Raw genomic sequence first — 16,833 nt, forward strand, 5'->3', positions numbered from 1 at the left:
TCACAGGTCAGCTACACTGGTGCATAACGTTGCTGGGAGAAACATCAATTTCTTACATGTATATGAAGCTGCAGCCTTGACAGTATACAATGATTTAAATGTAGTAGCGCTACAAAGATGCTATAACTTCTAAGACATTGATGCTTCACACACCTGCACACAGTTTATTTGCAACATTTCCAAGGTGGACACACAAGATCAGCGTCACCAAGTCATGATCCAACCAAATGATTTGGTCACAATTTGTCCTTTTGTTCTTGATTAGTGACTTTAATAATAGCCAGAAATTTTTTGACATATTGTACCAAAGTTGAACCTTTTTTTGTTAGTATGACACATCAGTGAGAAGTTATAACTATCTTATTCATTATCAAGTTATAACCAAAAAGAAAGCCTGTTTTATGAGTTTATGCTACCTTTAACCATTAAAATCTAGGGTTGCAGTGGTTCTGAAACTGAAACATCCAGACTCATATTGTTTCACAGGGCAGTCTTCTGTACTACTTAAGTACACTGAGTGCATAGAGCAAATAGACAACCATGCTGGGAAAATGAGGGATTTCTTCACTGAGGCTATAAACCAAATTTCATGTTAAACTGCTGGTTTCACATTTTCTAGTTTGAGCAAAATTACCTAATAAATTCAAAAAGAGAAAATGAGGTATAACCAAAACAAAAGCTTGAAAAGTGAAGTCTAAATCAAACCATCAAAATTTAAATAACTTCCTCTGTACTGCCTTCAGATATTGGGTCAACTGCCATTATTTATAATCAATAACGTTCTGATTATTGTCTCAGCATCAGCACAGCCAGGTCCATCTCCAGCTGTTTGTATAACAGAAACAAATGGCAAATAAAAATAATGTTCCAATAAAATGTTTTCATTGATGTTTGTCTGTGTACACGAGGTTAAGCAGACTAAGTTAAATCAAACTTAGCAGTGACGTGGAGCAGGACAAAGACTTCTTTTCTCAGACAACAATACAAGTTACAAGAATCAGAAGCGGCTCATGACTCAACCAAAATAAGGTGTGGCTAACCTGATAAAATAATTGGGTAACAGAGCTTTGTCTGAGCTAGTCTAAACCTGGGAAAAACCGCTGGCCTACACAATTTATTTTCTGTTTCTGGCCATCACGTTGGAAGGAACAACTTGATCTTTTCTGTTTTACTCATTGTGTAAGAGTGTTGCTTCTTTCGACTATGTTTCTGTTGTAGGAGACGGCACTCATCAACACAACATCAGAGGTGACTCAGCGCAGTTTGTTAATTCATGCAATTCCAAGTCAAGATGGCAATCATCAGACAAAGTGATGAGGGCAACAGGGAATCTGATAAAATATTCAAGTCATTTGAAAACTATTTTGTTCATGCCTGTAGCTGTACACGAGAACACTTTTGTCATACAGATGCTTAAAGTACATTGTTTCATGATGATCTCACTTCCAGCCCGAATATGGTATGTTTGCATGCCCATGCAGTGCATCTCATTCTTTCACATTTGATTCAACTGAAACAGTTCCCATTCAATGAGATCACAGCTTTACTCACCTTCGTAGGTAATCAAAGCCAAAGAACCCTGGATGAACATCAGAGAAGCACTCAACTCAAAATCTGCCCTATACCTATGTCTCATGTTCACATAAAGTTAACTATGAGTACAAACATAAAAATGTAATCTTTTGCAGATTTACAGTGTACTTATACATATAGGTGCATTGAAGAATACTACAACAAATGTCTGCCAGGTCAGACAGCTGGAAACCCAGTCAATTTCTTCACTGCCAAGTAAAACCTTAAAACACTCATTTAACACTCAGTATATGATGATCATTTCACAGATTGACGTGACATTAATATGATTGGGACAAAAAGATAACAGCCTCATACACTCAGCAGTATGACAAATATTTGCTATGCTAAATTTGACGAAAGTTGGAACTAAATTCTGCTACCACATTTATTATTTTTAACTTTTTGGTAATGTTTAATCTTGCAAGTAATATAGCTTTATAGCAGTTTCCTGCTTGGCCTGCTGATATGTATCTGTAATTGCCCTGAAAGGTTCCTGGAAAGACCAGAGTAATCTGAGACCAACAGAATGCTGAGCATTCATAACTACTGTTCAGTTTGTATCCACATATCAAACACTGTAAACGCAGCACTTAGCAGAAAATTGAGATTTGTAACAACCCCTGATTATCATTTTTCATCATAACAGTAAGGTTACGCAACATCCTACATGAATGTTATTGATTATATTTCCTACGTGTTGCAAAATCACGGAAAAGCTTGGACACAACCACTCATTCAGGTCTTTAGAAGGGTGAAAGAGACACAACCTTTCAAATGTATTACACTATTCTAACTGCTGTTTAATGAGAAGCTGCGCAAAGTGGAGGCATATTAGTTTAAGGTGATTTTTTCCAAGGAGAAAAGCAAGACTTGTCATCAGTTGAGTGAAATGGTTACAGAAATGTGTATTGAAAAAATAACTGCAGAGCAAACAAAGTTCTTTTGAAATAGCTACAATTATGGATCATATCACCAGAGAAGTTGTCTCTCAGGTCATAGCCTCAAGAGGATTTTTATTATCGTGTGTTAATTATAACCATAAAAAAGCCACTCTGCAGACAGCCAGTGGTCTATGCAGCATAACCTTATGATAAAATATTCAGCATCAAATAAAAAAAAAGGAGAATGAGGAAAATGTGCAACTATACAAAATGAGGTTTGTCCCAAATGTTCTAAATTTAGCTCAAGAGACTTTTTGTTCTAGAATCAGCCATTTGCTAAATATACATAATAAATATTAAACAACAAATGGGCTGATGGATGATTAATTATTCAGCAGAGGCAATGTGTTTGTCCCTCAGACCAAACAAGTCACAGAGATCCTCATCTAGTCAATTAATACAACATCAATGAGCAGCTATAGGCTACCCATCTACTCTCTCCATAGTAACTGTAGTCAAGGTGAGATTCACTTTCTTTGACTCGAGGGTATTAACTTGCCTTTATGTGGACTCAGTGTTTCTCTATAAACAATACACAGATGGCGCACTGCTGCAGTCCACACCCTGTTATCAGATCACGCCCATTAGCTAACTGCATTAACATGTTTTGATGGTTCACATACACAAAGTGCTGCTCGCTGTCCTGCTGAGCGTGGCGTTTCTCCAAACTGATGAGGAAAAAACAAGTTCTATCAAAGTGTACAAGAATATAAGACTTTTATAGACATTTATAGACTGCCATAAAAGCAATTCTAAAAAGCAAGCTAGTCCGCAAGCATGCTAGCAGCTCTGTGAAGCGGCAGCAGTGATTTGAGCTGAACACTAACATCCTAATAAATGTTTAAGTTAATAACATTTAACATCCTCTGCATGTCACAAACACCTTCACAGGCTATAAATTGAAAGAACACTGAGCACTTTGTTTTGACCTGATGAGGTTTGATGGGAATTAGAGGTACCAAGTGATCAGAAAAAAACACAAATGTCTGCACAAAATTTCCTAAAAAAAAAAAAAAAAAAAAGACGTCAGACAGCTGCTGTATGGTGGACTAAATATACCTTCCCCGAAGCAATGAATGTATTAATTATCACATACAAAATAAGATGCTTGGGACTTTAAACATATCAATGAGAACCTTTTGCACAAACTGTAGGTTGAGGTGGTTATTGTAATCGACTTGTACATCTTGTTGAGTTAAAAAAACAAATGTACACAGCTGCTACCTAAACTGTTAGGCAACAACTCTTTAAAGGGTCTAAGCATTTTTCATGGAAGTACAACCATTAGAGCCACTCTACAGCTTGGAAATCAATATGGTGAACACACACCATGGAGGAGGTAATCTACTTCTATTCATGAATAATGAATCAGACTCTGCTGACCCATATGCCTCACGGTTAAGACCAGCTGACTGCAGAAAGGACAAGACTACAAATTAGATGTGTATAACTGTCAAGCAAATTAGAGGCAAACTTTCTAAGAAAAAATGGATAACTTAAAATATTTCTATTGAGTGTTTTGGGGCTAATAAACTAGGATGAGTAGTGTCTTTAGAAAGTGGCTCATAAAGCAGGTTCAGCACTATGGCAATAAGCACAGTAGAAGGCGTTAGCTTTGTCTCTAGAAGAGGGAACCGATGAATGTTCATTAAATCAGACCTTTAAGTTAAAAGTTTGCTACATCAGAATTTATTTAGAAATTGCGTGTCCACACCTGAAGGAAAAGCCCACAATGGTTGCTACAGTAAACCTAAAACTGAGCTTTCTGTGGTCCATGTTCAGCGATAACCAGACAGCACAGCGACTACTTTTCAACCTTTAAATAGGCAAACTGACTGAAAACAAGTTTGTTCGTCCAGGCAATTTTCATTAGTATGCTTCTTAAAATGATTCTGTTGAACCCCAACTCAAAAGTTTGTCGCAGTCTAAGTTTAATTCTCCAACGCGACCCCTGTTTCATCATTTCAGTTTCTTAAGGCTTTCTGAGTGTAATTATATTTAAAATGCTTGTGTTATGCACCAGGTTGTCCATAAACTTACCATAAATTGTGCAACTTCATTCCAATCTTTCTTCTTACCCACACCTTTGCCACCAACAATAAAAAACTGAATTACTGGGAAAAAAGAACTTAAACATTCCAGTTTTAGCATTGTGTGCAGAGGACCACAGATTTGGACTGAGTTTGATGAGAAACTAAAAATGTCTAACTCCGTCTACATCTTCAAGAAAAAACTAAAAATGCAACTTTTATCACTGTATAATTAATATTAGGAAAATTCTTAATTTAATCAAGAACCTGTCTATAGATTACTGATTTCCACCCCAAGGTTACTTGTACATGTTGTTGTGATTTCTCTCTATTATGTTACATTGTTCTATTATGTCTCGACCATAAATATTAATTTAATGCGCTATAATACTGGGATTATTTTTTGTGTTCCTGTTGCATGCCTACCTACTTACTTGTTAATTGATATAACCACAGAATAACTGGTCCACACACTGTCCATCACCTTTTGTTTATAGAAAACTGGGCCACCTATTATAAGCTGTATTCACACTCCTATCAAATGTTGTATTTCTTTATGTGTGTGAATAAACTAAAACTAAAGTAAAGTTAATTTTCCATAAATGTGTATTACTTTTACTTGGTTTAAGGTTATTTTTGTGACATTTCAGGGCTTCTTTCTTTAACAGAAGGGTACCAAAAATTATGTCCACATATTTATCTCCCCTTAGTTTTTCTTCAATTTTAAAAAGTGGGTTAAATTAAAATGGAGGCCCCCATTTCAGCAACAGAGAACAGGCTGTTCAGATGAATGCATCAGCACAGTGAAGCATTTTATATTTCACCTTGACTAACTCACACCATGGCAAAGTCTCAAAAATGACCTAAGGGGTACAACACAACACCAAATAATTTGAGAAGCAATGTTTGGAGCCATTTTGTGTTCTACACTGTAAATAATGAACAAATATGAGGCAGTTTATTATCTTTGTAGCAAGCGGCCATCTTACTCTATGACAGCAAATCTGCTGACTCACCTGCTAGCTTAGCACTTAAGCAAGTCACCAGGCATTCAACATAGCACTGCAGCCCACTGGAATTGCTTCAGGCCAGGTGTTTCAGAAGTTCATGATGGTGCTAAAGCTACAATATCAAATTACAAGTTGGACTTTTTTTTTTCCAAAATTAAAATATAGCTGGCTCTAACCATCTTTTTTAATGTAGCACTTCAGACTGACCACTGCTTTAAAGAGCCTATATTATGCTTTTCAGGAGGTTCCTAATTTTATTCAGAGGTCTGAGAAGAGTATGATTTCGTCTTCATGTTTTAAATGCTGTATGTTGCTGTAGCACCCCTTATCAATTTCTGTGTGAAATACTCAGTTTAAGCACCCATTTCTCTAACCGTATGTGAAGCAACGCCTGCGAGATAACTCAAGCTTCCATGCTGCATCCCATGTGATCTGCCTCAAACGTTGATGCTACATATCGAACACACCCATCCAATCTGGGCAGTTTATTTAAGCTGCACACTTCCTCCCTTGCTGCCATGACTACTGCTTATTGCTTCCTTTTGTTTCAAGCCACTGCTACACCAGCAAGCACCTGTAGGCTCTGGTTAAAAGAGAAAATATTGTTCAGCATTTACTCCAATATTAACTGATTAAAAACCAGGCATGCACTAGGAGTGATTGAATCAGAGTCTGACCACCAATGCTCGATAAAGCTTTAATCCATCAACTCGTGGGTTGTCTAACTGAAATATATGTTATGAGTTACTCTGAGTCTGGGTTTATGCTTTAGTCTTTGGAAACTATTTCTGAAGTTAGCAAGACTTGTTCATCCACGACCTTCCATCCTTCCATCCCATCCTCTGTACCTGCTTACTCCAATTTAGGGTTGCTGGATGGTTGAAGCGACCAGTGCACAAGACAAATCTTTATCTCAAAATAGTTATAGACGCTTGCCAATGAAAAACCTGAAATACACAGATTCGTTTTCAAGGATTTAATCCCAACAGTAAGATCTCAACACATGCAAAACAGAGAAGGTGGACGTAAAGAGAAGATAACAAGATCTTTCAATCAAATCATAGTGTTACAATATAAATTTGAAAAAAATATGTTATTTGCAGACACAGTCATGCGGTTTGGTTCACTTTAGAGGCAAAAGCCAAGGTTTCACCTCTTCTGTGGTCTTCAGAGTTTCGGCTTCCTGCAGGCCAATGAGCACTGTGCACAAATCTGCATGCTATCTTTATCCATTTTTAAAGTAATCCCCTCTGCGTTTGACCCACGTGGGAGCAGCCGCAGATAATACTCAAACAGTTGGACAGCTGTCATGTTACAAACGTGCAGAACAGCCTGCCACGCCTGATCTGAGTGACAGTGATGTAACAGCAAAGAGAAGAAGATCAGATTGAAATTCAAACAAGTCTTTCAAATCCATGGTTTTAAAGCTCATTATCTTGCGTGGCTCCGTGAATGACCCAGCCCTGTAGTGACAAGAGACAGCAGGCCCCGATTTGTTCAGGGAAGCTCATGATTTTCAGGACAATGGCAGAGAGAGGTTCTGTGGTCACAGGCAGACTCCACAGTTATGCAAGAGCATACAAGGATTTCCAAACCATTGTCAGGACGAGTAAAGTAATCATCTTTCATGTCCACCAGCAGATTGTTTCTAATGCCCTGGGAATGTTGTATTCACTCTGGTAGTGAAGCGAGCACCAATGACCCATAAATCACAAGCTAATGAGTCTGCTCAAATTTGAACATCTGCATGTTTAAAGAAAAGTGTTGAAAAGGGTTTACAGCTGTCACATCATCCCTGCTTACACATAATTATAACACTGTACAATCAACTGTAGACAAAAACTGAATAAGAGTATCTGAGGAATTAAAATTTTCTGCCCAGTCTTATTAAGCTTTTCTCAATATTTCCAAAATTATGAAGCAAACACTCTAGAAGCATAACTTGATCATAAACTATTTTAAAACTAAATAACTTTGCATTCTGTTTGGATTTCAAAAAGCTAAAAGGAGAGGCTGTAAAGCTTCTGAAAGGAGGAACAAGATCCTTTTCACATCAGAAAATTATCTATAACCTTCGCTCAGTTCAATAAACACTGGAGGGTTCTGGTACGACCAGGTTGTGGGAGCTAATGTTTCCAAACAGATGTTGCAGACTAACAGACTTTACTGATTGTGCCGTGAGTTCACCGTTTCAGATCAAATAATCCATGCAAGGGTTCTGACAAAGACGTAATGAAATGCTGTTTGTTGAGCGTTGGCTGTAGGGTCGGATACACCTGGGGGATTTGTTCTGGAGGCATAGTCATGTATGAGGCATCATTCATTGGCAACATTAAGTTCTCCATCATCACTTTAAGGCACAAAGTGTGCTCTGCGATGGCGAAGCTACAGATGAAATGTGAGATGACCTCATTCAGCTTCAGGCACTTCTAATTAAATCAGTGATGTCATCCACAGTGAGGAAAGTAGAAATGCATGAATGGTGCATAAACAATATCCTTTTGTTATATTAGTCATAGAACCCAGTAACACCCGCTAACATCTGGCTTTAAAGTGCAATGCAAAAAGTATTTTGTTTAATCAGTACTCAGTCCCACATCAAATGACTCTACATAAGTTGCAGGTTATTAAATCAGCTTCAGCTCTGATTGGCTTCAATAGGAATTAATCCATTAACCCCCATGTAAACACACTCTTTTTTATGAAGATTGTTCAGTCTGGACTGGGCACAGTTGACTACTTCTTCAGAGATCCATGTTTACTGAAACTGACAGCAACAACACAAGGACCAAACGCGATAAGGTTTTATCAATTTTACCTTTCTGAAAATCAGCTGAAGTTCACTGTAGCTGAAGCAAATGTCCTTGGTACAGTCAAAAATAGTACTCCAGCCTAGTTTTTTTAAATAAAGTTATGCTTAACTGTTGTCCAACACAGTCTACAGACTGCAGTGTAAAGCCACACCTTCATGTTGCTGTAGTTGCAGGTTTCTCCTCTGGGAAAAAAAACAATGTCTTTTTAACCTCTAGCCTGTATGAGGACTTGATTACCAGAAGGTCCTGTGCATTAGTGTTACAGCAGTAAAGAGAATCTTGTAATTTTACAGTGACGTATTTAACGGTTCTCATTTATGATGTCCTGGAAGCCTCTTGTTGGCAGCTTACAGGATGTCTAACTCTGCATTTCAAGCATTTTAAATGCATTGAAACTAGGTCTTTGTGATATATGCACTTGGAAAAATATCTTTATATGAATCAAATTTTTCAAGTATGGGACTTGGGCACGTTGGTGTTACGTCTGAATTTCCGGTGACTGAAAACTGAGCTAAAATCAAGTCCAAATGCACCAGTAGTGAAAAGAAAAAACTCCCTGTTGGTGATTGACATCTATCATTTTATCATGGCTTGCAGAATCCTGACAGGCGTATTACATATTGACAGTTGTTTCTGTTATATAGAAATAAAGTTTTAAGAACTACGCCGCTTGGGCTTGAAGTAGGCTAAAACTAGACAAGCTATTCTCTGCTAAATGAGAGTTTGGGTTAAAACCAATGCAGAAATAATGTCTTATGGTCAGTGGGTTTGTGGTTGTAACCGCACTGGTTCTCAACACACTGTAGCCTCCATAGAACAAAACATACTATTACTGGCACTAGTAAACAGATTTAAACATTTTGTTTTAGCAAATGTATCTGCAGTTCAAAAACCCATTTAAACTCACTACTTTTAGTTCAGAAATAGAAAAAAATATGCTGAACATTAACTAGTTTCAGCTTCCTGATGCTTCAGGATTCCAGGTTTTTAGCTGATTTTATCATGTAGATACAATATCCTTAGGATGTAAAATACTAACAGATAAAATAAGGAAGATCGCACATTGATCAGCTACAACCTGCTCAATCGCTTTCTATTGTGCCGCTCATACAGCTCTGATTTGTTGGGTATTGTTAAATGTCCTGTAGAATATCTCTACACAAGTACATGGCAGTTTATTCCGTGTTTATTGAGATGTTTTCAGTCAGATCAAAGTGGACAACCAGTCAACCACTGGCAGCCCATGAGTCATGCTGCTACCATGGATACAAATAACATACAGATGGTCTGATAATTGGGGCTGTAACTTATTTGGCTGCAAAACCTTTTAATAATGCTAAAGGATATTAAAATCTAGCGGTAAATGTACCAGACAATAAAAACAGACTAAGCTCTTTATCCGTAAACGCACAAACAGTCTGACCTGGTCCTGGTCATATCAACACTCACTGCCCTGTAATTGGTTTTGACACCTGTGTGTGGATTTACACCTAATGAACCATTAAAATGCCACAAACTTGACACATTCAACAGATGAAACACGCAACTTATCAGAGTTTCAGAACCACTTCATTCTTTCATCATAAAGAGCCGAGAGGACTGACATGCTTTATAACTATAAGTTTAAAAATATTCATCAGCAGATTAAATTGCTTGTTGTCAATAAAAAGTCAACTTTCATTTTGACTGAACGCTTTATGAACGTCTTATCCATGCTTAAATTTCCAAACATATGTGTCTGCTAGATAAGATAATGTCATATCATCTCAGGTCTCCAGCCAGCACAAAGATTTTCTTAATGGTTGCAGAAGGTAAAAGACAAATCTGCTTCCTGTATTAATTATTACTATTTAATAACAGCAGCTTAACAGCCACGTATTCCTCTGAGAGGAGTTTCTGCCTCTCAAGGCCTCAAGTTCAAGAGATTATTTGCTCAAAAGCACACCTTCAATTCACAAGCAGGACTTTGATACCTGTGTGCAGCAGGAAGTCTGTAGTCTGAGGAACTTGGGTGGCAGATGTACAAGATGAAACCAAATAAGAGCTTCCATTTAGCTCCGAAAGATTCCAGTAGAAAAACAATAAAGTGACTGCTTATAAAGAAACAAGCTTCTACATAGCAAACGAGACTAGTCACAGTTTGAACAAAGAGTGGGAATCTCTGGCATGTGTTAACAGTCTGTGTGATGCCAGGAATACAGGTTTGTGTTTGAATCTGCTCAGGTTCATACCGTCTTCTAGATTGCCAAGTTTCTATATTCTTTTTTGTCAGACAGATGAGAAAGAAGTTTGGCAAGCCTGCAAAAAACAGCCTATTTAACAGCTGATAAGACATGTCACAGTAACGTCACGTGACCCTTCTGAGGAAGACCACAGATGTAGTTGAAACATGTCAAGGTAACAAAAAACTTTTCATCTGTCGGACAAAAAAGAAAATAGAGACTTGAGGTTTGTGTTGTACAGATAGCAGTGTAAAGAAAGTAGAATTAATAAGAGGTGAGTACTAAATATATAAATTCCACAAACTCATCAAAAACTTTTGGGGACTTTTTTTTTTTTAACTATTGTACTTCAACAAGCAATGTTTACCCTTAGTTGTTGCACACACCAGTGAAGATATGAAGCAAACTCATCAGTCTAATGCTTATTTTGGCAGGAATCTGCCACTCAGGTAGATGGCAGGTCTACTTAGTGCAGCCATGACCCGTAGCAGCATACAAAGTTATGACTCCTGCTGTCCCATTTAATATTACCTCATACAGCCCGGAAATATTTGGGCCTATGAAAGAAAAGCTGGAGGACCTGAGGGTGAATTACAGCATGCAGATTATGAGCATTTTCCTTGTTAAGAGAATGCAAGAAAATTTGCATTAAACCGCAACAGAGCTGAAGGCTTGTAACTGACCTTGCTGTTTATCTCATGAGCTCTGGTAAAAGAGAAGAGGGGCATATCTGACACATGACTAACCTTTATGAGGACGTTAGCTTAGCATGAAGACAAAGTAAAGGAATGACTTTCCATAACAACATGCATACTGAAGTATAATATACCAATAGCTTGCCTTAGTATAAATTAAGTTATACTGAATAGAAACTTCAAGAATCAAAAATAATTTGTGCTTCATACACTACTACCATAAGGTTCATAAAGAAATTTTACAAATCACTAATGTATGGTTACACCTGACACGTAAGTCCACTTGTATTCAACTAAATGAAGCAGGAAAATATTTTTAAATCCCGTCTCTTATCTAGCTTGCATTGATTTTAATTTAATTTTTTATAAATGTTAATCTAGACCCAAAATAACTAAAATAATAAGCCACGTGAAACACTTGACTGAAATCATGTGAATCTTTATCAACTGAGTGCAAGGCCAAGTCAAATAGAGCCCTGTTGATCAATCGCTCGTTTTATTTTTTTCAAACTGATTTGAGGCATCTGACATTAATTTGCATAATAGTTAATGGCCAAAAATACAAAATCATTCCAGGACAGTTTAATTCAGTCCGTTGCATCTTAGTGATGGACCTGCAATAAAAAGCTCTCTGTGAATGAAGATCATTTATTAGTTCTTTAGTTCCATACGGAAATTGAGACAGTAGTTAAAGAGAAACTATGTAATCTAAAAATTATTATTCTATCAGATTAGTTCCATCCACTATGAAATTTATTTCAAGTTTAAGTTGCTTTAGATGGCAAAAATTCCCTTTTTTTTATTTTTTGCCACATTCCGAGTCGCTGTCAGCTTTGCTTTCTTATTACTCTTTGATTTTTAAACTGGTTGCGCACTGACTGCGTTTTACTGCAGGTGAGACACTGATCAGAAGTACTCAATACACACACCCCTCAAAAAAAAAAAAAAAAAAAAAAAAAGTGGAAAACTAGAACCTTTTAAAGAATGGGACACTAACAAGCTTTTTTTCCCTAAACTCTGAATTATACTAATTTATTCCAGTAGAGTCCAGAAATAAAAATATAGAGCTGCAAATGACCATAATAGGCCATTTTTAGAGCTCGGAGAAGGTCCCATAGATCAACACTTAAGCTCCAATCATGCAAAAGAAAATTATTAGAACATAAAGGAACAAGTTTGTCAAATCAACTGAAAACTGTATGTAACAGTTTGGTTATCTTAGCCTATTTCCTTTTCTTTTTGTGTGGTCGTTTGCAACTTGCATTTAACAATAGTATAAAAATAAATTAAAAAAAAAACAACCTAACTCATCACCTTCAAGCCATTAGCTCTACACTTAATGGTTAAATGTTAATCTAATGATTAAATGTTATTATTTGACCTTAACAACACACATTTAAGGCTGAAACAAATGGAGAGACAACTAAATTACTTGTAAATATAACTTTATACATGAGAACTAATTCAAATAACTCCCACTATTGAGCTCGTGGCCTTCTGTATTCAAATAAAACATTCAAATTTAAGTTGATGCTAAAACAAGAGCTGAGATATTACTGACCGCAGGATTTTACACTTCTATAAGGTCGTAGTGTTGCACTACAAACATCTATAAGCAACCATGAATTGCTGGCCCATCCAATCACAGTGCATGCACCCGTCTCTGCCCCTGTGAGAGTGATGTCCATTGCCACACTACAAGAGCTGGCACAAAGTCCTAAATTCATCCCACCGCTCCACGTGGTCAGCATTAGACTCGGGTCATTAAACACCAAGCTTTTTCTTTTGTCTTGTTTGTTTATGTTTGGAAAGAAATCAGTAAAACAATGGATCTGAACCATCTGGTGAGCTGGAGGCCCAACAGTCACCTACAGAGCAAAAGTAACTGTTTACAGAAGTGAAAACGGGAATAATCACAGTAACAGTGGAGCATATTATGATCATAATGTGGCAACAACAACGTCAACATTGTGTTTTGGATTGACCAACTAAGAGCAAATGCAGTTCAGAATCAGCAAATTGATCTTGAAAGAAAAGTTCAATAGTTGCTTTGTGTATTTAATTTGCAAAAAAGGTACCTAATCTAGAAAATTTTCACATTTAAGCAGTTTTTCTTCTTGATCCATTAACACAAACTGTATAGCTTGATCAGAGAGCTACATGAACCCATGTTTCTCTCAACAGACTTACTGTTTCAACTCTTCTGGTGTGCAATGTCATGTGCGTCTACCTCCAAACATCAAGAAAATAATAACCTTATTTGGGAATTAGCTGATAATGTCAATCCACAAAAAATAATTCCAGACTTCCTTTTTTAAATCATCTGTTGGTGAGTTGACTTGATAGAAGCAGCTGTCCACTTGTGTGATCAAGAAACTGCGACTTGAAAACCCCCTGATCAGGCATCCTGTTGCGACCTGACGCTGAGCTGTGTGTCCGCTCAGAGGCTGGAAAGCCGCATGGCAGAGCTGCGTGTCAGAGCCACGCTGCAAAGCCACAAATAACACCGCGCGGCTCTCAACCTGCACAATCCGTTTACCGAGACGCGTGACAAACAAACCTGAAACCAAAAAGCTGGAGGGAACTCACCTTTGAGACGGTCATGTGGCGCGCGGGGTGCGGCGGCAGGAGGTGGATTTGCCCTGGAAGAGGTCTCGCCGCGGCGGCGGTGGAGCTGGTACTGCTGCTGCTGCTGCTGGAGGTGCTGGGTTTGTGTGTGGTGTGTGTGGAGCAGTCGCCTGTGCAGGGACGTGTCGTGTTATATCACCGGTAGCAGTTGAATGTTGGTCACTGTAAAAGTCATGATGCCCGGCTTAACCTTGAGAGTACCAGAAGTCTGAAAAAATAGAAACTCACAGGAAGGACGATTCCCTCCCCAACCTGGAAAAAATATCCCAAGAGTCGGAGGTAGGAAGAGGAGGGGGACGCTGGATGAGCAGAGATGGGAGCAGAGGATGGAAGGAGGAAGAGGAGGGAGGAGCGAGGCAATCAGGTTGATTTTACGCATGTGGCATCAGTGTAGGGCTGAAAAAACAAGCACAAGTCAAATAAAAACACTACACAACACTGTGCACTAGATAAAAGCAGCCCAAGTAAGATTATCTACAATACTAAAGTCTGCTTTTCATTATGTCACATTTTACTTTTACTAACTCCTCTATGATGAAGGGAGGTCCGGTTCTTTTCAAAGAGTCGGCTCTTTTGGCTTGGGTCCTTTAGATTCGGCTCTTATGGCTCCCCAAAGTCTCTTCATTTAATATCTTTTTACAGCCTTTGTATTTTAGCCAAATATAGCAGTTTGGTTTGCGTGTTGGTTAGATTTTTTTATTCAATGTTTTAAGAAAAAGCCATTTTTATTTTGGGGCATTTCTTTTAATAACAAAGAAAGCAAATAAGTGTAACATTTTAATATTTTAATATATATATATATATATATATATACATATTGTATTTTTGTTTGGGTAACTTCTGTCTGGTGAAGTTCTTTGTACATGAATGGCTAGGGGTGTTTGGACAGGATGGCCGCTGTAACCAAGGAAACAGGGCTGTGGACACTAGTTCCTAAAAAAAAACAGGACAGTTGCGTTCACGTTTTCCAATCTGCAGCCAGGGGTTGTTGCCTTATTGTGGACTGCTGAGAAAGAATAGGGATGGCTTTATAAAGGAAGCAGGACAAGCCCAAATAAGGAACTAAACATAAGAAAACAAGCCCCAAAAACCCAAAACCTGCAACTGATGATATTTCCAAGTGACTTTACAGAAAAACAAGACCAAGAAAAAAGTCACTTGAAACAAGGGAACTTGTCAACACTGTCTCCTTCATTCTTTCACAAAATATAGTCTGTCCTCACATGGTCACATGGTTTGCCAGACAAGAAAAAATCCAGCTCCCACCTCCATGGATTCTCGGCAGAAAACTTCTCGTTTTCTACAAAGAACTGACTCGTTCACAAGCAACACATCAGTGCTTATACTGTCAGCTATAAAAGATCATTTCAGCCACTATAATTCAGTCAATGAGATAAACCTTTTGAAATCCTATCTCAAGCCTCCTTAGTTTCCCAACCAATTTGTACTAATAACTTTATTTTTAAATAACATAACTGGGAGCTGCCACAGGCACAATGCTTAATTTGTTTTTCCAAAGCTCAATATTAAGTGAAAATTTATGAAATGGTTTACTGGTTTTGTTTTAAATCAAGATTTAAGGTGTCTGCTTTTTAAGGAAATATTAGCTGACATGACATGGTCAGATAATTTTTGCATATTTACAGTTCAAGTTTGTCTGTGAATATGCAGACAAACTTGAACTGAGGCGTTAATCTGCTTTTCATGTTCTGGGGTAAAGTTAAAAAGTCGGCAATGATGACAGCATTGCACAGAAATAGGGAGGGAGAGCCATCGATACAGGCCTAGCATCAGTTTGGCCTCCGGGCCTCTGAGTCAGTGTGCCTGATGACATGTGGGCAGTATAGTGCAGAGATGTACACTCACTGCGGGATGTATGCCACTAAATTTGCATAGATCCTGGATGCTATTTAGGTCATTGCTAAGTTATTTGTATGTGTACAGATACAGTAGCTGAACAGCTGCTGTCTTTTGATTTATGCCTGATCAGAACCTCCAAACTGTATTGAACACAGAATTAATTTTTATGTGTAAAAATGTAAAACACGTGAAGATGATCCAGTGTGGACATAATACAAACCTTAACTAAGTCAGAAGTGTTAAAGACATGCTTTAGGCAGGCCAAATGTGTGTGGTTGGACACAAATCGTTTTCAGGATGTTTATTGCCCCCTAGTGATTAAACACAGCCATTACAGGTATATTAATCAAAGAGGCTGCTTTTCATATAATTATATGCCTTCACACAATCATGAGCTATGATGTTACACAGCGAAAAGTGTTCATCCTTTATGGCAAATAACATTTAAACAAGAGTGGAGGAAGAGAATTACCTCATGCCTTGATTATTTTAGAGAACTCTACACAATCAACATACTGGTAATTACCTCAGATAAAAGTTAATTACTCAGGAATGCTGCCTTCATCATGGATCCACTCATCAACTTTTATCAGGGCTAATTATCAACTTACTGATAATTTGCTCGGATAAAAGTTGATTAGTGATGAATGCTGCTTTCATCATGGATCCACTCATCAAGCGTCACGAGTTCACATTAAACCTAATAATCAACTCAAACTATTTTCTACGTTAACCTACGTTTGTAAAGCAAAGAGCAGACGTTTTTTAAACTGCCTGAGCAAGAAATCACGATTGCATGCATCATAATTTGCTTGTGATGCTGAAATTTGCCCGTTTTCACTTCGTCTCACACTACAGCACACAGGATGAAAATGTGACCATCTGTATTTATATCTTCAAAAACTAAAGTGAGTCTTTAAGTAAGAAATCATATACATATGTACATAGATACATACCATTTATACCCTTCACATCTTCAGCAACTTAACAGCTGTTGCAGTAAAACATTCAGCAAATCAAACTGCAGGTTGTTCCCTACTTTAATCTTATGTAACTTTC

General features: G+C 37.7%; 1 protein-coding gene across 2 annotated transcripts in view; it reads right to left on the bottom strand.

Annotated features, from left to right (window-relative positions):
* The window catches only part of coro2aa (coronin 2Aa), a 44,245-nt gene extending 30,014 nt beyond the window's left edge, over window positions 1–14,231 (bottom strand). The window contains exons 1-2 of one of the 2 annotated variants that reach the window (XM_041983950.1): window positions 14,143–14,231; window positions 13,876–14,024 (exon numbers count right to left, since the gene is read on the bottom strand). In XM_041983950.1, the coding sequence (XP_041839884.1) occupies window positions 13,876–13,890 (15 nt within the window). In that variant the 5' untranslated portion in view covers window positions 13,891–14,024; window positions 14,143–14,231. Of the gene's footprint in view, window positions 1–13,476; window positions 13,515–13,875; window positions 14,025–14,142 lie in introns of those variants that run through there. The other variant, XM_041983949.1, reaches the window with a different exon arrangement.
* Between the last annotated feature and the right edge of the window lie 2,602 nt (window positions 14,232–16,833).

Source organism: Melanotaenia boesemani, chromosome 4 (assembly GCF_017639745.1).
Source record: "Melanotaenia boesemani isolate fMelBoe1 chromosome 4, fMelBoe1.pri, whole genome shotgun sequence".
Lineage (NCBI taxonomy): Eukaryota > Metazoa > Chordata > Actinopteri > Atheriniformes > Melanotaeniidae > Melanotaenia > Melanotaenia boesemani.